Source organism: Adiantum capillus-veneris, chromosome 14 (assembly GCF_014529385.1).
Source record: "Adiantum capillus-veneris isolate H3 chromosome 14, ASM1452938v2, whole genome shotgun sequence".
Classification (NCBI taxonomy): domain Eukaryota; kingdom Viridiplantae; phylum Streptophyta; class Polypodiopsida; order Polypodiales; family Pteridaceae; genus Adiantum; species Adiantum capillus-veneris.
In genome coordinates, this window is record NC_140944.1 from 27,101,233 (window position 1) to 27,128,894 (window position 27,662).

At 38.9% G+C, this 27,662-nt stretch overlaps 1 protein-coding gene and 1 non-coding gene across 2 annotated transcripts in view; both read left to right on the forward strand.

Annotated features, from left to right (window-relative positions):
- The window catches only part of LOC147442128 (cycloartenol synthase 2-like), a 37,112-nt gene extending 32,946 nt beyond the window's left edge, over positions 1 to 4,166 (forward strand). The window contains exons 2-18 of the mRNA XM_086528418.1: positions 192 to 377; positions 466 to 555; positions 627 to 824; positions 928 to 1,012; positions 1,110 to 1,276; positions 1,356 to 1,544; positions 1,707 to 1,820; positions 1,910 to 2,032; positions 2,111 to 2,233; positions 2,313 to 2,411; positions 2,589 to 2,645; positions 2,723 to 2,769; positions 2,843 to 2,986; positions 3,080 to 3,254; positions 3,332 to 3,412; positions 3,629 to 3,712; positions 3,796 to 4,166. Of these exons, the coding sequence (XP_086384544.1) occupies positions 192 to 377; positions 466 to 555; positions 627 to 824; positions 928 to 1,012; positions 1,110 to 1,276; positions 1,356 to 1,544; positions 1,707 to 1,820; positions 1,910 to 2,032; positions 2,111 to 2,233; positions 2,313 to 2,411; positions 2,589 to 2,645; positions 2,723 to 2,769; positions 2,843 to 2,986; positions 3,080 to 3,254; positions 3,332 to 3,412; positions 3,629 to 3,712; positions 3,796 to 3,906 (2,073 nt within the window). The 3' untranslated portion in view covers positions 3,907 to 4,166. The remainder of the gene's footprint in view (positions 1 to 191; positions 378 to 465; positions 556 to 626; positions 825 to 927; positions 1,013 to 1,109; positions 1,277 to 1,355; positions 1,545 to 1,706; positions 1,821 to 1,909; positions 2,033 to 2,110; positions 2,234 to 2,312; positions 2,412 to 2,588; positions 2,646 to 2,722; positions 2,770 to 2,842; positions 2,987 to 3,079; positions 3,255 to 3,331; positions 3,413 to 3,628; positions 3,713 to 3,795) is intronic.
- Positions 4,167 to 26,270: 22,104 nt separating this feature from the next.
- On the forward strand, positions 26,271 to 26,343 carry TRNAR-CCG (transfer RNA arginine (anticodon CCG)). The gene has a single exon. It is a non-coding gene; the product is annotated as a tRNA-Arg (tRNA).
- Positions 26,344 to 27,662: the final 1,319 nt, after the last annotated feature.

Here is a 27,662-nt window from a genome sequence, read left to right on the forward strand (position 1 = left end):
TCTTACCGATCCTTCTTCAGATGCAGTAGGGCATGTTCTTGAATTCACTTTATTAGGCAAGTGTCTTGAATGTTTCTATGTGTTTTAAATCAGCTAAACTTGCTACACAAAATCAAATTTATCCTTAATGATGTTTTTACTGATATGCTGATGTGTAAGCATTACTGAGTATTTAATTTGGCTTGTTGCAGTATGCAAAAAGAAATCCATTGCCACCTCTTCCTAATCCAGTAAAAGTGAATGATCAAAGCAAACTACCGGAGCAAAATGTCGTAGACACGCTGAAACGTGCTGTTTTGTTTTATTCAACTATTCAAGCTGAAGATGGTCATTGGGCTGGTGATTATGGTGGCCCCATGTTTCTGATGCCTGGTTTGGTAAAGTGTGATTTCTTTAAACTCCGCATGGAGGTGTAATTGCCGGTTTGTCTTGACTCTTGACTTTTTTACATTTCATTTCCTGCAGGTTATTGCACTATATGTAACTGGTTCTTTGAATGTTGTTCTATCAGAGGCTCATAAAAAGGAAATGGTTCGGTACCTTTATAATCATCAGGTGAGTTATAGTTAAATAGTACTTGTTGTTACTTGTGATGTGAGCTTAGCTGTGTCAGGAAATTAATTCAGAATAAGGATGGTGGTTGGGGTCTACACATAGAAGGACACAGTACTATGTTTGGATCAGTTCTAAGTTATGTCACTCTAAGACTATTGGGGCAAGAACTTAGCGATGGTGAGGATCAAGCCATGGAGAGAGGGAGAGCATGGATCTTGCAGCATGGAGGGGCAACGACCATCCCTTCATGGGGAAAGTTTTGGCTATCTGTAAGTATCAATACAATGCTGGGTTTTTATTTTGTGTTCTGCATACTTCATTATGAAAACCCATTATGTTTCTGAGGTTGACTTTTTGGAAGCTGGAATGTAGGTGCTTGGTACATTTGAATGGGCAGGGAATAACCCTTTGCCACCAGAAATATGGCTGCTTCCTTACTTTCTGCCAATACATCCAGGTATTATACACAACCAAGTTTTTCGCATCTTAAAATTCTAATGAAATATGTAAATCAATCCTTACATTTTCTTTTTGGTCTATGTTTTACTTTGCAGGGCGAATGTGGTGTCATTGTAGAATGGTATATCTGCCAATGTGCTATATTTATGGTAATAGATTCACGGGGAAAATTACAGAAACTGTTCTCGCTTTGAGAAAAGAACTTTTCAAAGTCCCCTATGAAGACATTGATTGGAACAAGGCAAGAAATGAATGTGCTAAGGTACAGCTTCAATCTTTCTTAGGTTTTGCATGTGTCAAATATCTGTCTTCTAGGTTTCTAATAAGTTACTAAATTACAGGAAGATTTGTATTACCCTCACCCCATGATACAAGATGTTCTTTGGGCAACACTCCACAAACTAGTGGAGCCAGCACTCATGAACTGGCCATGTTCCTCCCTAAGGAAAAAAGCTCTCGACACTGTAATAAAGCACGTGCATTATGAGGACGAAAACACAAGATATATCTGCATTGGACCTGTCAACAAGGTACGCATCTATGCCTCACTCAATGTAAATAAGAGGAGTCCCAAAAATCGTCATTCCGTCTGACTATGGTTTGTGTGTCTCATTATACTTTCATTTGTAGTGTAGGCTTATTTGGGAAGCATCTCTATTCACTTATAACAGAGCTTTGCTTGTTGCATGAAGGTCTTAAACATGCTTTGCTGCTGGATAGAGGATCCAAATTCAGAGGCCTTCAAGTGCCATTTACCTCGAATACCTGATTACCTATGGGTTGCAGAAGATGGCATGAAGATGCAGGTGCAGAATAGATATGCCAACTTTTTAAGCTCATTTTTTAGCAAGGAAGTTTTATAATATCCGTGGTAAATGATCGTTTTGTTATGTAGGGCTACAATGGTAGTCAGTTGTGGGACACTTCCTTTGCTGTTCAGGCTCTCATCTCTACTGGACTCCTAGAAACGTGTGGACCTATGCTCAAAAAGGCACATCATTTTATTGATCGAAGTCAGGTAGTGTTTAAGCTGCTTTGTCTCAGGATATAGATTTCCTGTTGTCATGTTTGCTGAGCGACCAGTGAACTTTTGAAGGTTCGAAATGACTGCCCAGGAGACCTTCAGTTCTGGTATAGGCATATCTCAAAGGGTGCTTGGCCTTTTTCTACAAGAGACCATGGTTGGCCTATTTCTGATTGCACCGCAGAAGGCTTTAAGGTGACCATCCGTAGTTTTGTTGTAGCTTGGCTTTCTTGGGATTTCAGGTAATCATTTTTTTGGCTTCTGAAAACTGCAGGCTGCACTAGCATTGAGCCAACTGCCTTCTGACATTGTTGGTGAATCGCTACAAGCTGAACGTTTCTACGATGCTGTGAATACAATGCTGTCATATCAGGTTGGTAGGTTTTGTTTTTTGAAAAGCAGTTGGGATCTTATGCAAAGTGAGTGTTGAAGAGATTAAGCATGAGCACTTTACAAAAAAGAAAGTGTGTATCGGTGCATAAATATATATGGGTGTGTGTGCGTGTGTACATTTATGTAGCTCATAGCTTTTATGTGCAATCTTGTGCAGAATGGCAATGGTGGGGTTGCCACGTATGAGTTAACGAGATCTTATCCTTGGTTGGAGGTTGCTATTTTACTAGTCTTCTAATGTTTTTGAGTCAAGCAAGTTGCAGTATATTCTAACTTGATCAATTTTTATAGTTAATCAACCCAGCCGAGACCTTTGGAGATATTGTGATTGACTACCAGTAAGTCTGGCTGATCGGTTATATGTATCTCATTTGAAACCATTCAAGTGACGATCGAGACTCCTGTTCGCAGGTATGTGGAATGTACCTCTGCAGTCATTCAAGCTTTGGCAGCTTTCAAAAAGTTGTACCCTAAACATCGGACAGAGGAAGTCAATGCTTGCATTCAGCATGCTGCTAAATACATCGAAAGCATTCAGAGAGAAGATGGTTCTTGGTCAGCATTTACTTTCCTTTACACATGCTAAAGAGCTGGGAGAATGTAGTGACTGAATCTGCAAGCTGTTGTGTGTTTATTGATTCTTTATAGGTATGGGAGTTGGGGAGTATGCTTCACTTATGCTGGGTGGTTTGGGGTGATTGGACTACTCTCAGCTGGCAGAACGTACGAATCTGAAACGCTTAAAAAAGCATGCAATTTTCTGCTCTCCAAGAAGCTTTCATCAGGCGGTTGGGGTGAAAGCTACCTTTCTTGCCAGGATAAGGTTCCATCGTAGTCTTTATGCTTCAATTCTCACCCCGCGATTGATTGTCTTAAGTTCGGGTTTTCCTTTTTTCACAGGTGTATACAAACCTTCCAAATGATCGTCCTCATGTTGTCCACACTTCATGGGCAATGCTTGCTCTTCTTTATGCAGGACAAGTAAGCTAGTATTCATGTGCAAGATTTACTGGGCTTCAATTCTGTGTGTATGTTGGAATGTACTGTGTTGTGCTCCTGTCAGCGAATTTCTATTACCGCACAAAGTAAGCTAGTATCCATTTGCATGATATACTGTGTTTCAGTTCTATGTGTATGTTGGCACACACCGTTCTGTATTAGAAGAGGACTTTCTTTGCTAATGGCTTCATTATGCAGGCTGAAAGGGATCCAAGGCCTCTGCATGAAGCTGCTACTGTATTAATTAATTCTCAGCTTGAGAACGGGGACTATCCACAGCAGGTATGGTGTAGGGGCCTTATGAATACTTCGCTAGATTTTTGAAGTGTTCATATGCTAATGAAGACACGTGAAATTGTTGGCAGGAAATCACTGGTGTGTTCAATCGTAATTGTATGATATCCTATTCAGCTTATCGCAATATATTTCCTATCTGGGCTCTTGGTGAATACAGGCGGCGGGTCTTGAGCCATTGAAGTCATATTTAGTGGCAAAAATGACATGCATGCACCTCTTGAGAGAGCTTTCCTTAACCAATTTCCCCTGAAGGGTTGATGGGCTTTCACACTGAGATATGCGACTGTTTTTGTGGCTACGCATCTTTTACATTTTTATTCTTGTAAGACTTCCATGTGCATCCTTCTCTCACGTCGAACTTTGGAAGAAAGGTTGCCAAATTGGGTTTTTAATGTTGTTTTTTAACGAGGTAGTTCCCATGCGGTGGTTGGGCTGTCAATGGTAATAACATGCACCAATGATTTTGAGTTACAATGCATGCACAAGTGGTTTTATGTCAAAGCCATTTAAGTGTAGTGGTTGACATACTCGATCTTGCTTGCGGCTCGAAAATCACTTTGTTTGCAATCTGTGTGCAAACATGCTTTAAACATCCAATCTTGGCATGACAGTTCGGATATTGATTCATTTTGTTAATAACTGACCTTGCCTGGCGAAAATCCTTGCAAACACATCCTTTCCCTTAAATTGAAGCCAATGTCAAACTCTATTCCCATGTAGGATGCATTTGAATTAAATTTGGAAGCTTGGCATGAAACTCCCATGTGGACATAAGCCATTGATGCTTTGACAAACAAAAATGAGAGTTTCAGAATGATGTAAGCAAAAAAAAAGCATGCACTATGGAGGAGCTGTATTTTAAATTAATATTTTAAGAGCAGCATGATCCAAATGTTTGAAGATAATAACATAGTGTAGAAGGTGCCATAAGCTAAAACAAAAAAATCGTTTCATGAGCTTTCTTGAAGCAGCAAAACTTCACATGTCATGTAGTGTGTATGGTTTATGCGGTTTTTCGAACAAGCAAAACAGTATTGTGAGCCTATTATTTATGAGACTCAAAGCCAATGTTGGCTTTGTCTTTGAAAGCTATTTGAAAAGGAACTCCTAATGAGAAACATGCCATTACAGTGGAGTTCAATGCTACAAACAAAACAAACACCATCATTCCACATGGAGAAACATAAGCTTGGCTTGACTTAGTTGCCAACAAGATCATGATTACTACCAAGTAGATAATGATCTCGTGGACCTTAGTTTGAATTCCACTAGAGCTTGTGATTGTCTTAGTTTCCAAATAAATTATTATCACTTCTAATATGCCCCACTTTGTGGATTCTTTCAAGTAGGATCATGCCTTGTGAAAAGGTTAATGTTCTTGGATCTTCATGACAAAACTCGATCAATTGTGAGGTGTCCCCTTGCCATAACATGCTCCATGCATTGAAAATCCCTTAGAGTATGAGATGTCTCCATGTTCCTTTATCACCCATTGGTTGACATTCTATTTGGTAGCGTTATTTGAAGGTTTGGCTTTGCGAGTGTTGGCTCAATAGATATTCTCATACTCTGATAAAGGCACAAGGTGGCCACCGACTAAAGTACTTGAAAGTAGATCAAATTCATGTTTGGCAAGTTACAAATATTTGTTATGAATGAGAGAGTCTAAAAACTGTGGACAAAGGAAGGGAAAATAAAAGAGAAGAGAAGAGAAAATCCCTTGAGTATGAGATGTCTCATAAAACTGTGTGCACATTGATATATTTGTGTTTCTCTTCTCGTTTATTTTCCCTTCAACGCTTTCTTCTCTTTAGCCTCTTTAGAGTGCATTTGCACTATATAGGTAATGAATATATATATTTTGAAGTTAATTAATATTAACCTCTTTCTTTTTTGGAAAAACTAAAATGGAGAGCAACATAGTGTTAGAAAGTAGAAAAGATGGTTACATGGTAACCATGGCAGGTTTTTACTTTGTGAGGGTGAGGTCTCGACGAAGTAGTGAAATCTCCTTTCTCATATAAGCCTCTTGTGAAAAAGCACATAAAAAAAGCCTCAATACCTTGGGTAATAAATGGGTGGTAGCTTGTTTCACCACTAAAAGCCAGCCCGTGTAACAAAAATGGACTTATTGATGGCTAAAAAAATATTCTAGGGCTTCAAGCTATGATCTCGGTATAACATAAAAGTATCGATGAGGTTAGAATAAAGGAGTGAAGTAAGAAATACGATTTTCTTGTGTAGGCTAATGGGAGAAATTGCTTAGAAAGGCCCCTATAATCGATCAATTCTTAATGGAAATAGAAAAAGCCAAATTCCAAAAAGACTAAGAGGTTCTATACATTGACAAGCCACTAGATGCATCTCTAAGTTTTTTGAAACGGTTTACTAGGACTAGAATGCCCCACAACTGACCTAAAACGTGTGATTTCCATCTTGAATTGACCTTGTCTCAATGAAAATGGCAAGACTAGACAATTGCAATGCTAAAAGGGTCTGATGACACAATTTCCTAAGGGTTGACTAGTTCTTTTGAGATGATAATGACTTGATCATAAATGAGATTCTATGAGATAAGCTTTAGTGATTGAAGAATACTTATCAAGAAATAAAGTTCATTTCTCATGAGTCCCACCATGCTTTTTTGAGAACAAAAAGCATGAAAAATGATCTTAGAATCGACCAAAGTATAAATATAGTTGGAAATCATTGTAGCAAAGGCCTTTCACATGGTAATGAAAAGTGTGTTGGTGAGTATGCATATTTGTGGGGCAAGCAAGACATTGTGTTTGATAGCACATGTAAAAGAGTCATGGTTGTGAACTTTCAATATGAAGAAGATCATGTGGTTAAACCTATGGTGGACCAAGAAGTAAAGTGTGAGATCGAAGTTAGTGTGATGGTAAGGAAGATGATGCATGGATGTCGCTATTCACATTCAAATGTGGTGAATGATTTTGAGGATTCTCCTCTTGATGGTGAGATTTCTAATTAGGATGCTTCTAAGGATGATTTTGAACGAATTCGTATGCATAATGTTGATATGGAGGAGGACTATGTGTCTACATGAATATTATTCCTTAGCCCTTACAAGACTAAATCAATGGAGAAAAAAACCACGTAACGATGCCTCAATACTGGCAAAAAGCAACAGAAGCTCAATTTAGTAGCCTAAAAATAGCTATTCGATGCTTTTATCACACACTCTCCATGCATGCGAGTGTGGAGATGATGGAAGGAGTTGTAGGGTAGCCCTTTTGGTGATCAAGGACTCATCGAAGAGCTCATAGACTCTTTTGTCACTCTATGTTGCTGTCTTCTACTATATCTATGCTGAACCCCTTTTACGAAGAGATCTCGTAAAGAAGTTTTATGTTCTCCATACCAACTCTTTAGATATTTGGGCCATTATATATAGAAGTTCTCTATAAGGTAGATTCTCCTCTTTGAAGCTTCTTTTGTCTCTTTGTCCACACTTATAGCTCGAGTAGTCAACAAGCCATGAGACTGAGAGTTCTTGTATTTAATGTTCTCAATGATTATAGAAAATTGATACTTGATGTTGGGAAGAATGAAAATTTTCAAGATGTAGTAATTAGGAAAAGGTATGAATGAGATGTACCACAATTTTTGCTATTTCTAATGTGAAATTCTTTCTTAGAAGAGGCTTTCTTAACAATTTTAGACTTCAATATGTGTATTTTGCATCATTCTAACATCTTAATATTTCACATTTACGGCATGGTGTGTGAATCATCATTATTATCATAACACTTCTATTAGAGACTAGGACTTGTTGTTTCTTCTTGGACATTACCTAATCTCATAACCCCCATGGTGATAGGTGCATTGTGCACATCATGTCAAGTGAAAAAAAGATTTGATTTGATTTGTATGAAATTAACATGATGCATAATAATGCCCCTTTCGTTGGCATGAGCACGAGGTTCTCTTTCTAATAAAAAAACAAAACATTTTAAGGTAGTTCATGGATGGTTTTGCTTATTGGTTAACCAAATTATGGGATGAGGAATCTATTCTCCCTTCAAATAACAACAAGCTTAACATTTTGGGAACGATGCATAATAATGCCCCTTCCATTGGCATGAGCACGAGGTTCTCTTTCTAATAAAAGACAAAACATTTCAAGATAGTTCATGGATGGCAAACTATGGGATGAGGACTCTATTCTCCCTTCAAATGACAACAAGCTTAACATTTTGGGAGTGACAACATTAATAATGAATTCTCCTCTAGGGAGATACTCCACTTTTCCCTTATTGAGATATAGAAGCTTGAAATGATTGGATGTGCCAAGTTGGATATTCTTTTGACCTTCTTCCCTAGTCTCATTAATTAACAATCAAAGGCACAAGTGTGGGTAATGTACAAAAGTTTCTAGATTTTTGGAGAAGATAGTGTCTCTTCATTTGACACAAGATTATGAGTCCCTAACAAATTTCTCTCTATAAAACTCATGAACAAGAAAAAGCCTTAGATAGCTCCATTAGTTAATGTCATCAATGTAATGTAAAAACTTGGATAAAGGGACATCTATAAGAAGAATGCCATGTATTTCCTCTTGAATTTATAAAACCCAAGAAGAGGAAGGGAAGCCTTTCTCCTTTGACAAAGCTAAAGATAATTAACTTGTAGCGTGGTATGAATTTGAGCTGACATTGATGACTAACTTTTTCGTCATGCCAATAGGAGAAAAGTATTTGGGATTCCTAGATAATTAATGTAAAGATGCTCCTTTTGATCATGTACGGTGTGCATAGCCTTTACCCAGCCTTGACAGGGAAGGATGAAGAAGATGGAATTGAAGTGCAAGGCACAAGTAGCAAAGGACAAAGAGGAAGCTACAAATAAGGGAAAAGACACAAAATTCATTGTATTCAACCAAAGGTTACAATTCAAAGAATTAAAGAGTCCAACCACTTTAATTGCATGTATTCCTAGCCATTAACTCTGATGCATGATTTAAGGGCTAAATTCCATAGTGATGTATGCTTGATTATCCAATAATCCCCCTTATCAAGTGTCCTCCGCTTTGGCTTTAGTGGCTTCTTATCTAGTTTAGCTGCTTACACAACTTGTTAAAAAGTTGTAGATTATTCAAGTTGTGGAAACTAAGAATTGTCTATATTAAACTGATGTCTCTACATTTCTTGAATTATCCTTGATTCTGTTGTGCAATGAAGGGGGTCTTGACTATGCATAGAGTCAATATCAAACCCTTCTAGAAGTAAACTATTGTGAAAAAATAGAAAGGAAGTTAGTTTAGAATCCACTCTTCATCATATAGAAGATTTGTTGCAACACCAAGTGGTGGAACATTTGGTTCATCATTTTGTTTATCTCTGACCCAATCGCCTTTTTGTATGTTCTTGTAAAAACAACCTCTTTCAACATGGTTAGGTCTTCCACATCTTGAACAATTAATTTGATTTTTACAATGACTATAGGGAGAAGTATTAGTAGAAACAACACGTTGTATTCGATGATGCACTGTGAGAGCAGGATTGGTGTACACTTCCGCAAAAGATGGATGTTTGTTGTTAGAATTGACACATTCCTATCTCTAAAGTGAAGCAACTACACTTAAAAATATGAGATCAGTAAGGTTCTGCAATGTAGTGAAAATAGTCCTATAATCTGGCAAATCATGTGCACTCTAAGTAGGACAATAATAGATTCACCTTCTTTAACGTTGGCATTAATTCTAGAAAGTTATAACATAAGACTTTGCATACTATTGATGTGAGTTATACGCATAGTACCTTTCTTCAAGATGAGGGAAAATAACTCAATCTTGAGAACAACCTTCACATTCTTCATCTGAGTACCAAATAACTACTCAAGTTCTTGCCATAATTGCCAATGTAGTCATCCCACAATATGATGGATGAAATCATCGTTAAGTGTGAAGTGTGCATGCGAGAGCATGTGTGTGTGTGTGTGCAGCAATGGAGAAGAGAGGAGACACAGGTTTGGGTGCACTCTAAACACAATAGTGTTAGGGTTATGAGTCCTTATTCTTTTATGTAGAATGAATGGTCAGTGTTAGTTCCCGGTTAGTCTCCGACTGCCCAACACTCAAGCGTGGCACATTGGGATTTACCACCCCAACAACCTCCCACTTAAAGGACAATGTGCCTTTAAGCTAGGGTGACAATGTATATATACATACAATACAGGTAGACAATGACCAGAATCATCTACCCAATGCCCATGAGTGCCCGAAAATGTGCAAACCGTTTTGAAGGTAAGCCCTTTGTTAGAAGATCAGCAGGATTCTCAGTGGTGTGTATCTTGGAAAGCTGCAATTGCTTGTCCTCAAGCACCTCACGAATGAAGTGATACTTCACATCCACATGCTTTGTCTTTGCATGAAACACTCGATTCTTTGCCAATTGTATAGCACTTTGGCTATCACAATGTAGCACATGCATCTCAACATTGATTCCCAAGTCTCCCACCAGTTGGCCAAGCCATATAGCTTCCTTGAAAGCTTCTGAAGCTGTAACATATTTAGCCTTTGTAGTAGACAGGGTAACCCAATCTTGCAAACGAGATCGCCATGAAACTGCACCTCCACTGAATTCAAAAACATAGCCTGAAGTGGACCTTCTCTTGCCCAAGTCTCCTGCACAATCTGCCTCGTGTAACCCATTACACATGCTTCCTTTCTTCCAAAGAAAATGCACATGTATTTTGTACCATTCAAATATTGCATAACCCCTTTCACCGCCTCCCAATGTTTCTTGCCTGGATTTGACATATATCTGCTAACAACTCCCATTGCAAAAGAAATATCAGGACGTGTAGCAATCATAACATACATCAAACTCCCAACTGCAGATGAATAAGGCACTTGTGCCATTTCAACCTTCTTCTCTTCAAACTTAGGGCAATCATTTTTAGAAAGTTTCACATATGGAGGCAATGGAGTACTCAATGCCTTCCCCTTCTCCATATTGAAACGCTTGAGCACTTTAGCAATGTACTCAGATTGAGATAAATAGACCAATTTCTTGCATCTGTCTCGCTTAATGCACATGCCAAGGATATGGCTTGCTTCACCCATGTCTTTCATTTCAAAGTTTGCATGTAACTGACTTCAAGACTGAAATCTCATCCCTGCATTTTCCAGTAATTAACATATCATCCACACAAAGGACCAAAATCAGCAAACTACCATCTTTAGCTTGCTTATTGTAGAGCCAATGGTCCATATCGTTACATTTGTAGCCTTGAGAGAGCATGAACGAGTAGAATTTACGATACCACTCCCTTGATGATTGTTTTAGACCATAAAGAGTCTTTTCTAATTGACACACCAAGTCTTCATTGCCCTTCTCAACAAAACCTTTTGGCTGATGCATATAAACTTCTTCTTGAAGATCACCATGCAAGAACGCCGTCTTGATATCCATTTGGTCAAGTTCCATGTCTTCTATAGCAACCAGCACAAGTACGCACCGCAGAGTAGTCATCTTGACAACCGGAGAAAAGATATCATCAAAGTCAATACCCTGCTGTTGCTTAAATCCTTTAGCAACAAGTTGTGCCTTGTACTTGGGTTTATTATCATGAGGTGTATTTTTTTGCTTATACACCCATTTGCATGGTAATGCCTTTTTACCTTTAGGAAACCGAACCAACTTCCAAGTTTGATTCTTATGTAATGAGTCCATTTCTGATTGCATAGCTTTCTCCCACTTTGCCTTGTCATCCATTGACATGGCTTCTTTATAGCAGGAAGGCTCTTCGCAATCTGTCAACATAATGTAGTCCAATGAGGGAGTAAATCTATCAGGAGGCCTTAAAACTCTTGTAGAACTTCTAATAACTGCTTGAGCTGGTTGTCCCTCAACAACATCTTGTACTACAGGAGGATTCTGTACTTGTTGTCTGACATTAGGCACTTCAGCTATATTGTGCATAATTCCATCCTCTTGGAAGATAACTCTCTTGACGTCCACTGTATGCATAAGCTTCTTATGCATCTTTTCTTCATTGAAGTATACATCATTGCTGCGAACTATCTTTTTAGCTTCAGGATCCCATAACCGAAATCCCATCTCGCCAGGATTGCCATAGCCAAGAAATATGTATTTCTTTGACTTGGGAGCCAACTTGCTTCAAAACTCTGGAACATGGGAATATGCTTCACACCCAAAGACTCTAAGATGCTTGTAACAAGGTGGCTTTCCAGACCAAAGCTCTTCAGGTACCTTCTCATCTAAAGCCTTGTTAGTAGATCTATTAATAAGATGGAAAACAGTTGCTAATGCTTCCGCCCAAAATCTATTAGGCAATTCTGCATTAGACAACATGCTACGTAGCTTCTCTTGTATGGTACGGTTCATCCTCTCAGCAACACCATTTTGTGGAGGGTTATATGGAGTAGTCAAGTCTCTTTTGATGCCTTTGGAATCACAAATTTTTTGAAAGGCTTTAGTGACATACTTACCACCATTATCTGACCTTAAGCACTTGAATTTCTTGCCAGACTAATTCTCCACTAATGCCACAAAATTCTAAAATTTTGAAAGAACTTCATCCTTCTTCCTGAGACGATATACCCACACTTTCCTTGAGAAGTCATCAATGCATGTAAAAAAGTACAATGAACCTCCCATGGATACATTAGGCATAGGTCACACATCACTATGCACTAACTCTAATGGCTCACTTTTCCGAGTGCTTCTTTATGCTGTGTTCTTCCTGCTTCTTGTCTTTACCTTTCTCTTATTTCGAATTTCGACAGTCTATCTTCATATGACCCTTTTTGTGACAATGATAGCACTCAATGTATTTTTGAACACGTGATTTTCTAGGAGATTTTCCTATCTGATTCTACTTGCCCTTTTCTTGCGATCGACCACGAACAACGAGAGCATTGCTAGTACCACAAAAAGTATCAAGATTCTTCCTGCTAACCTCTTCAATAAGAAAATTTCCCTCAACATCAGCACATGTTAAACCATCAAGAGATGCTGAGTTACTTATGGCTGTGCAAAAAGTATCCCAACTTTCTCGCAACGTAACTAGCAAGACTATTGCTTTGACCGAATTGTCGAAATTGACTCCCTGCGCAGAAAGCTGATTGAAAATTGTGTTGAACTCATTGCGATGGTTGCACATGGGTGTGCCCTCATCCATCTTCAAATCAACTAACTTTTTCAGCCAATAAACCTGTGATGCTACTCTTTGCTTCTCATACAAGTCACATAACTTCTTCCATAGCCCATAGCTAGTCTTTTCCATGTTCACATTGAAGTACACATTCTTTGACAAAGTCAGCATGATGGTGGACCTGGCAAGCTCCTCCAACTCCTCCCAATCATACTCCTCCATATCCTTAGGCTTTATCCCCTTCATCTTTATCGGTCGGATCTGCTTCTTCTGTTCTAAGACATTGTAAATTTGTTTCTTTCAAAATGGGAAGTTAGTGCCATCTAACTTCTTAATGTTGAACAAAGAGTTCTTCGATGATGAAGCTATCATCGACAAGGAACAAAAAGTGATAGATCCTGCACTAAAAAGATAATAGAAAACCTGAAAACTTTTGGCAAAGTCTCCCCTGCAAAACTTACTTTTGAACCCAAAACAAATGTGTACAACGCGACTGAAACACTGATCAAAGTGGCTAAACCGGCAAGATAGAATCTCAAAGAATTGTCATTGTTAGTGTCTCCGACTCTAGAAGAGTGTCTCTGACCAACTGAATACTGTCAAACATATACACAAAAAGATGACAGCAATGCCAACAATGGCGGGTTAGCAGATGCACACCAATACTGCACTAACCGCATAAACATACATCCTATGTCGATGCGAAAACTATGGGGATGTCGGGGGCTCGCTCCAAAACCTCTATCACCAAAAGGATCTCCACATTTGACAATCCCCCAGCTCAATAAAACCTTACCACCACGACCCTCAACAATAGGCTTTGCATATTTCCATCACAATACATAAACCAGATAAGATCTTACATCAACCACAGAAACTCTTTTCTGTAACCACTGTGGTGGTTTGTCTGATTTAACAGACTCTCAAGATCTTACATCAAATATGCATGTGACAAAGATCGAAGAACGAGTCTACAACAAAAACCTGTACGCCGAAAAATCGATGAAGGTAGACCACCCTGCTGTCTGAACTGAATCTCTCTCAAACCGTGCAAAACTTGCAGAAACTTCCTTCTGCAAAGTTGTAGACCACGCAAAAACGGATAGTTAATGCGGGAATGGACATGAAATAAGCTGTTTTTACAGGTCAAAACAGATCTGTAAAAATTTGCAGCTTGTACTTCACGACCTATAGGCAGTCTGGACTCTGAGTGACGTATCTCAAAATTGGTGAAGATTTTGAGAAAACTTTCTTTTCCAAAGTTGAAGAGGACAAAAAACCGGTTAGGAAGATGAGGAATCGGCTTGAATGAAGATGTTTTGGTAGGCCAAACAGATCTGCAAAACGTGCTGCAGTGTTTGCTGCTTCTCTGCCTGCCTCCCCGCTGAGCTCCAATGGTGCTCCCAATCCCTGAGCTCCAATCCCAGTTGAAGTGCGCATGCGAGAGCATGTGTGTGTGTGTGTGCAGCAATGGAGAAGAGAGGAGAAGAGATGAGACACAGGTTTGGGTGGACTCCAAACCCAATAGTGTTAGGGTTATGAGTTCTTATTCTTTTATGTAGAATGAATGGTCAGTGTTAGTTCCCGGTTAGTCTGCGGCCGCCCAACACTCAGGTGCGGCACATTGGGCTTTACCACCCCAACAAAGTGCGAGTGCAATACCTTCTCAAAGGTTACATGTATAGATAATTCAAGAGTTCAAACAATCTAATTTCATGTATTTATAGCCACAAATTCTACCGCATGATTTAATGGAGCTTATGGTATATATACTTGGTTATCCAATAGATTAATATTAATCAACCATAAAGTTTTGGTTTCAAAGTCAAGTTCAATCTTCTCCTTTGATTTTTAAAGATGTAAAATTGGGGAGCTGGATTTAAATGTGACCAAAGTGTCCTAATTTTGTTTTACAAATAGAATACATAATTCCCTCATGTTTTTCTACTAACTCTTTAATATACATAAACACCCCCAAGCAAATTGTATGTTGCTTTTGGAAGGCTATCTACATTTATTGACTCCTATGAAGAGAAAATTACCTCTGCTAAAATATTTTTGGAAATAATTGATGAGAAACCTTTCAATCTCTCTCTCTCTCTCTCTCTCTCTCTCTCTCTCTCTCTCTCTCACACATATGGGAGTTTGAGGATCCGATTGAGTGCAACACCACAAACTGGGTATTCTATAACCTTCTGTTTAGGAATCATATATGAAGATTATAATAAAAGTAAACCTCAATCATGAACTAGCATATAAGATATCTCTTTGATATACTAACAAAAACCTTGACTAGAGTATGACCCAACATGATAGTTATCACAGAGAGCACCTTCATCACATGGTACCAGTGAGGCCAAAATGATCCCTAAAAATTTTCTCGGTCTCAAGGAGTACTATGGAGAAGAAGAATCAAATTGACAAACCATTTCCACATTTTACACGTAGGGAACTGCAAGCCAATGAGAGCCCTCAAATCATATCAAGAAAAATTCAATACCTACTTACTCAAATTCACACATAAGATTCTATATTAGCATATTGCAATGAAATTTTGGGTACATGACATAGAAAAGTTATCCTAAAATATGATCTCATGTCAATTTATAGACCAATATTCTTGAGAGGATGGAATCAATATGAGATCCAGTTAAATTAATTTTATTGAGCCACAAGTGAGATATCATCTTTATCTCTTCTCACCTTAAAATAAAACTTCAAAAGGCTCAAAGGAATACCACGATGACTTACTGGCCTATAAGGTATCTCTGATTGATAAGAAGTATGATGTAAAGTGTGTGCATGCTAAGATTTCAAAATTAACACCAATGCAACTATGAATTCCATGATCATTGCAACAAAAGGATAAGGATATGTAGCCATTATATGGGAGAAGTAGAAATATAAGTTTTCTAGAAAAGCATCAATACCGACGACTCAAATTCTGACTTTGGAGCAAAAGAATGTAGTCATTGGGTGACCCAAGGTACATACATAAGTCTCCATCAATAATTATTTTTCCTAAGGAAAATTCTCTTTCTGAAGGAACGTCTCTATTTGTATTTGGTTCTTCCACAAACCATAAAAAAATACAAAATCCTCCCTTCACACAAAAACTGAGGCAAAATGAAACTTTGTTGAGGATTTCATGCTTGAATTTGTATTGAAGGAAATAATTCATAGGGATTCACAAGGGCTTGAGCCAATGCAAGGAAAAGAATCTAATAGCTGGGCAAGTCTTGGAGATGGTTAATTCTAGGCTCATAAGGGGATAGGATGAAAAGGGCTTGTAAGCTCCGAAACTCCTTTGAATTTACATGGACACGATGGAATCACTATGAAGGAAACAAGGTTGAATTAAGAAAATTATAGAGTCATCGTTCAATGAAAAAGGTGATTTACCTACAATTTGTTTTGCATAGATTATTTTGATCTTATATTAAAATTGTCTCCAAGGATAAAAGTATCCACATAGTTGTGCATGGCTCTCTATAAGCCATAAATAAACACACTCTCTATCTATATTAACACAACCAATGACATGCATACCACAAAAAACTTTCATACACTTGAGTCGTATCCCTGTTTTAAGGCCACAATATTTCTCCATGCTTAATCTCCATTACTCGACTATGAAAATTTGACCAAAAGTGACAAAGGTGCAAACTTTTTATTTCTACCACATGAATTGACGGGATTAAATCCAAGAGGTTTCTTAAATAGGAAAATATATGTTTTATTCCAAATTTCTAAGTTTTCATGAGAACTCACATGGCAGCCAAGTAACTTGCAATCAAAATGCTTTCACAACTTAGGGCCAAAGGTACCATGTATATCTTTAGGATTATATTATACTTACCCTTATGCATAGTAAAGGATAAATGCTAGCATTATATTGTACTTACCCTAATGAATAATAAAGTACTTACCAGAAAGTTCAAGAGGGATTTTTATTCCAACCAAGTCAACTTGCCCAAACTTAGCGTTTGAGGTAGACCAAATTACATGTTGATTTTTTATCTGCTTCCATGGAGGAATACACTATGATTTCATAAACGGAGAATAGCAAAAAGTATTTGCTTGACCTACTCTATCTATGGCTATTTAAATTAAAGAGATAAATACTTCTTTCAATAATTAATTTCAATAACATTTCTATTAATGTAGAAACTGTCTCAAACAAATTACCTAATGGTATTTCAAGAACACATCATATATGCATAATTCTTATCATTTTGCAATAGTGTTGTAAGATATTGTTGCTCATGTTTATGGATATAATCTTCCAAATGTTCGATGTGGAAAAGAGAAGATGCTTTTCATATACTGTAGCATCTTGGAAAAGTTTCATGCTTTAGTCAACATAATCCATGTGAAGAAATTTTTGGGAACCCAAGTCTCTCATCCCATGCAAAACACTATTTTTGTATTAATAGTCAAGCACTTTTCCTATGATTGAGGATGTGCTATAATGGCTAATTATCCCTAAAGGTAACAATTTCTTTACTTTATTTTCATACTTGAAAACCAATGTTGAATAATATTGTAGCATAAAGGGATCCCAACACATAATAATTTCAAGGAAAAGACAAATAAGGCATAAATGTAATACTTACATAACAAGGACATAACTCTCGTTCAATGTTTTGCATTTTAGGTCTTGTTAAATATCTCAAGCAACCCAAGACTTGCAATGTATGGCGGGATGATGTAAGCGCTATATGTATTGACATGCCTACTATTGCACATTGATGCTCTAGCCAACACCATGGAAAGGCAACATATTAACGCCTACAGGACGCTCTTAAGCATAGTCAAGGAAGAATATGATTTAAGAGCGATATGTTTTTAAAAGGGATTTAGCAATGACTAAAAAATGATAAGGACTAGAACGACTTTAAGAATATATCTCTAAAAATGATAAAAAGGGCTCATATATGAAGTTCTCCAATATAGATGATCTTGAATGGATGAAGAACATTTATCACTGAGCAAGAATTTTTCATGAGTTCCACCATGCTTTTTTGAGAACAAAAGTATGAAAAACTACCTTTGAACTAATATTTTCTCAAACCATGTCTGAACTAAGACTTTCTCTCTCTAATTGTACCCAAAAGCATGAGAACATGGCCAGAGTAAAAATAAGGTTATGCATCAGTATATACTGATTTTCTAAGATATTTTTCAATCAAGTCACAAGGCTAGGTCAATAAAGGAGAAGATAAGCTTGCAAAAGGCCTAGAAATAGGCAAAAAGCAGTGGAAGCTCAATTTAATAGCCTAAAAATAGTTATATGATGATTTTGTCACACCTTTGAGTGCATGAGAGTGTAAGGGTCATGGGAAGAGTTGAAAGATATCCCTTTGCGTGACCAAGGACTCATGTGATAGGTCTCAAAATCCTTTATCTCTCTATGCTGCTCTCATCTACAATATATATGTTGGGTGCTCTACAAAGAGATATTGTTGATCTTAACGCACTCAGAGTACACATGTGGAGGAAAATAATGCATCAACTCCCTTAGGAGAAGTCATTACCAAAGGCCTACAACTAGCGTTATGGAAAAATCAACTTTAGGACAAGTTGTGACTGGCCTCAAATAATAGTTGCCAAGCTTAGTGGCTTGTTGGAAACACACCCATGACCCTGTTTAAGTAATGTAAAGGATTTGAACTTGAAGGTAGAGAACCCATCAAGATTCTTGCCTGGATTAACATCCCAAATTTCCCCTTATGATTGGTTGAATCAGTTGGTTGTCAGTTGGTGAAGGCTTTAGGTCAAAAACCTAGTTACCCTCTCTAAAGGACTCACATGGAAACTTGCTACCATTAATACTTAGCCTAGAAGAACTCCTACCAAAAAACAACGTGGGAATAGAAAGCAAGGCATTGATAAGAAACTCTCTGCCCCTACATGGATAAAACATCCATGATGCGTGCAATTCCTCAAGTACATATCAAGTAGGTAGGACATAAAATTGATTCAAGTTCACATACATGCTATGTGGTTCTCTCTTTGAAGTGGATTCTCCTCTCCAAAGCTTCTTGCTTCCCTCCACATGTCCTTAATTGGTAAGCCTAGAGTGGGTTTGTGAAGGTTAGTGTCTTCAATGACTGGAGCAAACAACATCATCGGCTCATAGGAACAAAGAGTCCCCATCCTAATTTGATTAGAAAGAGCTCTACACAAGTTGTACCACAAATTTGGCCGAGCAATTTGCTCAAGAAATTTCACCCCCAATATGCATCTTTTTATTGTTTAGCACATTTACACTTAGTTATTTTTCTTGTGGTGGATAGCTTTTCCTAAAATTAGGTAGACTCAAATTTTTATCTCTAGTGAAACTTCATACATTAGTTATGTCCTTACTTTTCACATTTTCTTCTTTAGTGCATCGTTTTGGTGAGTCAAAATTTCATGTGAAAATCCCCTCTAAAAGTAGGTGGACCATATTCTTAGAGCGCATTGGCACGTCGAGCTGGAGGGGGTAAATCGTGCGTCATCTAATTTGTAAGCTTTCGCCTACAAAAGATCTTCTGCAGTTTGCCGTGGTGTTGGGTAGCTCCCCAAACAAAGAATGGTTGGGTAACTCTGCCAAAAATGGTAGGGTTGGACTTGCAAAAGCTTCGTTGAGCAAATGCTTACAAAATAGTTAAGGAAAAAATTAACCCCGCACTCCCCTCCGTGCAAAACTCTTCTTAAAATAATTCCAAACAAAAAAGGACTTAGACGCTTTTTACTGTGTTTTATGCTTTCAAGCCAAGTGTGCAAGCATGTAGATTACGAATAGAACCTCACCATGAGCTAGGCAAACTCAATTTCTCCTTCTTTATGAACTAGAAAAATCCTTTCCTTGCGCGCTTAGTGTGTGATCTTATAGATTAAGAATATAATCTAGGACTTTCCTTTTTTTTTGCCTTGGAAACCACGTGGGCTAGAACCAAGACATCAATTAGCCTCTAAGCAAATCACTTTCTCCCTATTTATCCTTATTTATGCACCTTGACCTGGCTCAAGATTAGCGATAGATCTTCTAGCTTATTCTCATTAGGTGCTTTTAAATCAAGGGCGACTTGGACAATAATTGACCACATATTGGAAGTTCTCCATCTGAATCACATGAAAATAAAGCATTGAACATTGAGCTTCTGCTAGGCAATGCATCTAAAGAGGTCTAAGGAGAAGGTCCATTTTCTTTGGGTAGCTTGAAGTTCTTTAAAGCAAGTGCAAGTTTCTTCATCAAAGCTTGAGCATGGTCATGCATTGCTTTGTTGATAGTTGCTCAATTTTTGCTATGATCATTCAAGGTCAAGCTTCATCTTTCAAGATTCTTCATCCAAGAGTATGATGTTACCATATGTGGAGTGATGTGTGTGAACACACTAGGACCGCCGGAGCATTTTTTCCCTCTTTAGGAGGGTTTCCCCCGGAGCATTGTATATACGCCCATCACTCTAGGGCTATCTATCTTTCCATTGCACACTAAGTAACACACTCTCTATTGTGTGCCTTGAGCTTCCTTCGTCTTCTCCAAGCTGTGTGCATTTCTCTACAACCCTAATTCCAACAATTGGTATCACAACAGGTTGCGTCCTCCCGGGCTCAATCGCCAGCAGCTCCAACACACGCCTGCTCACTTTCTCCGATTTTTGATTCGGGCTCATTTCGGCCTCCGTTTCCACTACAGTCAGTATTGCACAGGCTATTTCATCATTTTGTGCAAAATTTCTGTCAGTGCCGTTTTTTGCATAACATGTGCCTTACAGTCTACTACCGCTTGTGCTATATAGCACGTGTTGTTTGGGGACAATACCCTATGTGGGCTTACATGATGCAACATGTTCTTGTGTCAAAGGGCGTCTGGAATATTGTGCAAGGCATTGATGTACGTCCCGGTTCTGAGGATACAGGCGATGTTGAGGATGTTGCAGGTCTTGCTGCAAGAATTGCTGCTATTAGAGTTGTTTTGCCTACGGTAGAACAATCTCGTTGGGATGTAAAGGATGCGCAGGCTCATGCATTGATTGCTTTGTCTGTGAAGCGCACCATTGTTCTCACATTCGTTTAGCAAAATATGCAGAACAGGCTTGGGATATTTTGGCTGGTCTTTATGCAAGTCGCAATGAGGCTAAAATTGCTTTGCTACGTAAAGAGCGGGAGTCGAAGATTATGCATGAGGAAGATGATATGGACACTTTCCTTGCTGGTGTCAAGGATATCAATGAGCAACTTATTTTTGCAGGTGAAGTCATTTCAGAGAGTTCCCTTGTGCAGACTGTTCTTGATGCCTTACCAGATTCTTACCAGACTTTTGCTAGTACTTGGAGACTTATGACCCAAGGAAATCCTGAAGTTGTCAAATTTGATGCATTATGCACATTGTTGTTGCAAGAGTCACTTTCCAGAAAAAACAGGACTAGGCAGCGTGCAGTTGAACAGGCTTTTATTGCTTCTCAAAGAAAGGGTGGTAATAGTAATGCAACCACTTCTTATGGTTTTGCTGCAAGTGGCAAAACTTCTATTCCCAGTGCTTCTTCTGACAGCACTTCGTCTGACAATTCTGGTGATAAGGGAAAAAAGAATATGTGTTGCCATCATTGTAAATCTATTGATCACTTGATCAAGCAATGTCCTAAGTTGAAGGCCAAAGAGGCTAAGAAAAAAGAGGGTGGTTCCCTGCAAATGCTGGTTCCACTACAAATGCAGCCATTGTTGAGTCTTCTATAAAAGGAGACTGTGATGTTGATGTTGATGCAGAATGGGCTTTTAGTGCAGAGTGCACTTATAATCTTGTTGTCCATGATGCATGCTTGTCAGTTGCTGTAGATTTACATGTGTGGTATTTCGACAGCGGTGCTACAAAGCACATTACCTCACATCGTGAATTGTTCACCTCTCTTGAGTCTGACCCTCATGGGAATTCAGTCACTTGTGCCAACAATGCCTCTTATCCGGTTCAGGGGGTTGGAAAGATTGTGCTTAATGCTACAAATGGCAGTTCTTTCACACTTGTTGATGCACTTTATGTTCCTGGGATCAAGAAGAATCTTTTGTTTGTATCCGCACTTGCTAGACTTGGACTTGTAGTCAAATTTGTGGATGAAGATGTACAGTTCATGATCTCAGTTTTGGTGATGAAATTGTTGCATCTGGCCTTTTGTGCTGTGGGCTGTATAAGCTCACTTTGTATGACAAATGAGGACAAAATTTTGCAAATGCAGTTGCAGATTCAAGGGCTATTTCAGATGCAAAACTTTGGCATGCACATTTTGGGCATCTGAATTTTGCCAGTTGGCTACGTTTGCAGAAATTTGTTATGGCTGCTTCTTTGCTGCCTCTTGAAGCACCTATCAAACATGTTTATGAAGGCTGTATTTTGGGTAAAATGCAGCGTTCTAAGTTTTCCAAAGGATGGTTCAGTTAGGGCCACATGTAGGTTGCAGCTTGTGCATAGTGATGTTTGTGGGCCCATGCAAACTCCGTCCTCGGGCAATTACCTGTACTTTGTGACTTTCATTGATGATTACTCCAAGCATGCATGGGAATTTCCGCTTAAAGTGAAGTCCGAAGTTTTTGTGTGCTTCAAACGATTTCTGGCCATGGTTGAAAATGTATCGAAATGTACTATGGGCACCCTCCGTTCTGATCGAGGGGGGGAGTATATGTCTCATGAATTTATTGCATTTCTGGCTAGTCGTGGGATAAAACACCAATGTACAGTGCCGTATACGCCTCAACAAAATGGTGTTGCTAAGAGGAAAAACAGGTCTCTTACGGAAATGGCAAGATGTATGGTCAAGAGTCAAGCTTTACCACATTCGTTTTGGCTCGAGGCTGTCATGTGTGCCACTTGTGTACTCAACAGGTGTTCTACAAAAGGGTTGCAGTCTATGACTCCATATGAAGCATGGCATGATAGAAAGCCATCTATTGAGCACATGCGTGTTTTTGGCTGTTTGGCTTATGGTTTAGTGCCACAAGTGTAGCGCAGAAAATTGGATGATAAGGCTGTCAAATGTATTTTTGTTGGTTGTAGTACTGAAAGCAAAGGTTACATGTTGTATCATCCACAAACAAAGCGTATTTCAGTTTCACAAGATGTAGTGTTTGTGGAAGATCCTGTTTAGCCCTTGTTGTCATGTAATAGAGACAATAATGTAAGCTCACAGGACATTTATGACACTTTGTTGCCTCTTTTTAGTGGTGGAAGTTCGAATGTAAATTCTAATGAGGCAAATGTACAGCCTATGGGGGTTTTCAAAAATGTTATAGATAAGCCTATTACTGATGTAGATGTACATGATGTACTTGATGAGGAAAGGGCTGAAAATGAGCAGGCTAGAGGTATGCCAAAATGGCTGGTGTACACTTTGCGTGACAGTAATTGGATGCACCTTTGTCTAGTCGTACTCGTTCAGGCTCTCGCCATGTATCTTATGCATTAGATTGTTATGCTTTGGCTGTGTCTAGCTTACATGATGTTGAGGAACCTCTGTCTTTTGATGAAGCACAAATTCAGAAAATTGGATGGCTGCCACATGCAATCAGAATATGATGCACTTATAAAAAATGACACATGGACTTTATGTGATTTGACTCCTGGCAAAAAGGCCATTGGTATGAAGTGGGTTTACAAGTTGAAACGCAAGCCGGATGGTGAGATCGATCTCCATAAGGCTCGACTTGTTGCAAAGGGTTATGCACAACAAAAAGGCATAGATTATGAAGAGAATTTTGCTCCGACTTGTCATATGATTACTGTGCCGTTTTCTATGTGCATTGGCAGCTCATTTTGGTTGGGATGTACATCAATCAGACATTGTTAGTGCTTTCCCTAATGGTGACATATTTGAGGAAGTTTATGTAACGCAGCCTCCCGGTTTTGTCAAAAAAGGACAAAGTGTGCAAATGTAACAAGGCTTTGTATAGGTTGAAGCAATCTCCTCGTGCTTGGTATGAGAAAGCTGACACTCATTTGGTCAAACAAGGCTTTCATAACAGTCCAACAGAAAGCACACTGTATGTAAAGCGTGAGGGTGATGTACTTCTCATGGTGGTTCTTTATGTAGATGAGTTACCGATCACTGGACCAAATGAGAGACATATTGCTGAATTTAAGGTTGATTTGAATGCCACTTTCAAGATGAAAGATTTGAGGTTGTTGCATCATTACTTGGGTATACAGTTTAAGAAGTGTGATGGTGGTATTGCCTTGTGTCAGAAAAGTTACATAGAGACATTGCTATGTAAGTTTGGACTTGGAAAGGGGTTTGAAATTGAGTCTACATGATGCTTGTGATCCTGCAGATGTCACTCTTTACCAAACTGCTGTTGGATGTCTCATTTATGTATGCAACACAAGGCCAGATATTCAGTTTGCAGTCTCACAAGTCAGCAAATTTATGCATAGCCCAGGGTCTAAGCATTGGCAAGCTGTCAAGAGGATTTTTGGCTACCTTAGTGGCACTTTACATCTTGGCTTGTTTTATCCCAAGGGGGGATCATTGCCACCAGACTTACATGCTTTTTTCGGACTCAAATTGGACCGGTTGTTTTGATACGTGAGTGTCCACAAGTGGTTTTTGTTTCATGCTTGGCAGTTCATGTATCTCATGGTTGAGCAAGAAGCAACCTACTGTGGCCACTTCGAGTTGTGAGGCTGAGTACAGGGCAGTCTTCACGACTACGGTTGAGTGTGTATGGTTGAGATGCCTTATGGCTGATTGGGTGCTGAACATGACACTGCCAACACTATCTACACTGACAGTCAGAGCTCATTGGCACTTGTGAGGAATCTAGTTTTTCATGCTTGCACAAAGCACATTGAGGTGCATTATCACTATGTCAAGGAGAGGCTCTCAGCAGGAGAGATCATCTTGGCTTATGTGCCAACACAGGACAACCTTGCAGATCTTTTCACAGAGGCATTGTCTCATGAGAAGCTTGAAGCTTTCCGCTAAGCTTTGGGCTTCCTCCCCTTTGTGGACTGATCATGTCCTCAGGGCATGGAACTTCCCTTTACTCATGTGCCAGCTCTCGTTCACCGCATCACTCTAGGGGGGATTTGTTACCATATACATGTGGTAGTGATGTGTGTGAACACACTAGGACCGCCGGGGCATTTTTCCCCTCTTTAGGAGGTTTTTCCCCCCGAGCATAGTATATACGCCCATCACTCTAGGGCTATCTATCTTTCCATTGCACACTAAGTAACACACTCTCTATTGTGTGCCTTGAGCTTCCTTCGTCTTCTCCAAGCTGTGTGCATTTCTCTGCAACCCTAATTCCAACATATGATTCAAGGTTGATTCAAGCTAGTTTCAAGCTCTATCAAGGGGAGGCATATAATCTCAAAAAAGATTCTATACAAAGGCGCATCCAAGGTTCTACCTTGACAAGTTTAAGTGCTAAACTTGTCCAACTTCAAGAGCAACATTTTGGGCTTCCACTTGGTAACAGACCCCTTTTAAAATTTCCATCATTTTCTTTCACTTTTCAAGATAATCTTTCTTAAGTTACCTTCCCAAAATAGAGAGAAATGTTGCTCATTTATACATTTTATCTCACTTTTCTTCGCCCTGTTGCAGTATGTACATTCTATCAATCATATGCTTTGTTACTCATATATGGAGATGACTTCCGAGCGGACTTCTTCCTCCTTTAGGAGGGTATTTTCTTTTAACCTCATTTTGTTTGAGCTATGCTTAAGGGAGGACTTGATGAGTAAGCATAGCTTATTCTTGATTTGCACCTTTCCATTTAGGTATTTTTAACAATAAGCCTTTGTCTAAGGATAATCAACTTAGAACATTCTATATCATGATCCAAACCCTTCGACTAGAGCCTTTAAAGGCAGATTTTTATGAAGTCCCTTTCTAAGTAGACAAATATTATAAAAAATTACAAGGTATTTGTTTGATCGATTTTTATAATATTACAACCCAATTTCATAGCAACCTTCCATGCATCTTGGCATGCAAGAAGCAAGATAGAAGAAGGTCATTTGTGTGTGTGTGTGTGTGTGAGAGAGAGAGAGAGAGAGAAGAAGAAGAAGAAGAAGAAGGAGAAGAGAAGAGAGATTTTAACATTGTAGGAACAATCCCAAGAGACCTCAAAGATCTATCCGACGAGTCTTAAACTCAAGACGTTATGCTCCATAGGGAATCGGGATGTGTGTGTAGTTTTAGGCATACAACATGCTTGCATATCATAAAAAACACACACATGCCAATGCTAGTCTAGATGATGAATGTCCAAGGCAGATAACCAAAATCCGTGACAAAAAATGGTGAAGAGGATGCTAGCCTTAAACCACGCAAGCATGGTTCCACCTTGTAGAAGGACAAGAAGCACTTTTTGCATCGTTGATGTTTAAGAACTCCTACAGTGTAGCCATACGGCGCTTGTAGCTCAGTGGATGGAGCGTCTGCTTCCGAAGCAGAAAGTCGTAGGTTCGACCCCTACCAGGCGCGAAAACGTGATCTGTGTGTCTGTTGAAGCGAGCGCTCTGTAATGTCTTCCCTTGCAAGATCTGGGATCGATATTTCTCTTTTATTTCGACTAGCACAAAAAAAAGAAAACAACAAATTATAAACACCAAATTACTCTGCAAACTTACTGCGTCCGTGTTCATGTATAGTTGGAAAAAAAGATACCTGCATGTAATGAAGTTAGGCTATGGTCACACGAGGTTTAGTTTTTCGTAAGAACAATCAACCAGCCCTGACACTAGACAACTTTCCACAGCTTTCCACCGGCTTCCTAGTGTAACTATGCCTAAAAAGGTATCATTACAAAAAGGCATAGTTACAAAACTGTGCCTTCCCCCTGCCGGTCAGCTCAAGCTTTCTCTCTCCTATCTGTGCCTTGGTCTTCCTCCCTCTACCTGTTGTAGTCGGTGATGATCTCTGCACATGTCAGAAATTGTCGAGGCTTGGTTGGTGCTAACAGGGCTTTTGCACGGTGAGTTTGTTAACTCACCAAAAAAATTGAATTGCACTTTCTCACGTAGCCTATAAGTAGGTAGGGATAGTTAAGTTTCTAATTTAAACTCTAGAAATGTGCACACATACAGAGGTAGGAGGGGAGATTGTGGTATGCTTATCTAGCATGTGACCATAAAGACCTGGAGGTTTCTCAAGCTAAAGACAGGACAATGCAAAATATCAAAAGCATCATCTATGAACCTTCCATGACACAAAGATATAAAAGGGAAAATATCTCTTGTAGATGGTAATGGCAACGATAAGCATAGACTCTTGGAAAGTTAGACCCTATGATGGTGTCTCTTACTTGGTGCCAACACCTATTACCAAAAGAGATGTGATGATTGTTAAGGATAAGGGGAACTAGGGAGAGAATGAGACTAATGGAGTGTTTCAAGGCACGAAAACCTTCGGAGAAAGGGATGCTAGGGTAGAGAATAAACATACAAGTGCGTGACCCGTCCCTCGGCAGACAGTGAGCTCCCAACCAAAAAATGGCGGTTCACTGTGGTTTAGTTTATAGATAGAAATGGAGAAAAAGAGGATATTTGGAAATGAGGAAAGAGGGAAGAGATAATCTTAATTGGTAGAATCTTTGCCGTTGGAATTTAGAAAGAGAAATTGTGTAAAATTGAATGTGAAGCCACATGTAGCTTTTATGAGCAAATAGTGTGGTCTTGGCTTGACATTGCTGACGTAAGAGAGGATTTTTTAAATCCCAAAGAGAAGTAAACAGAATTTGGAGAAGTTAGTAGAGATGACACATTACACAAAAGGAAGTGGTGTTAAGGGGTAAGGAATGGTCC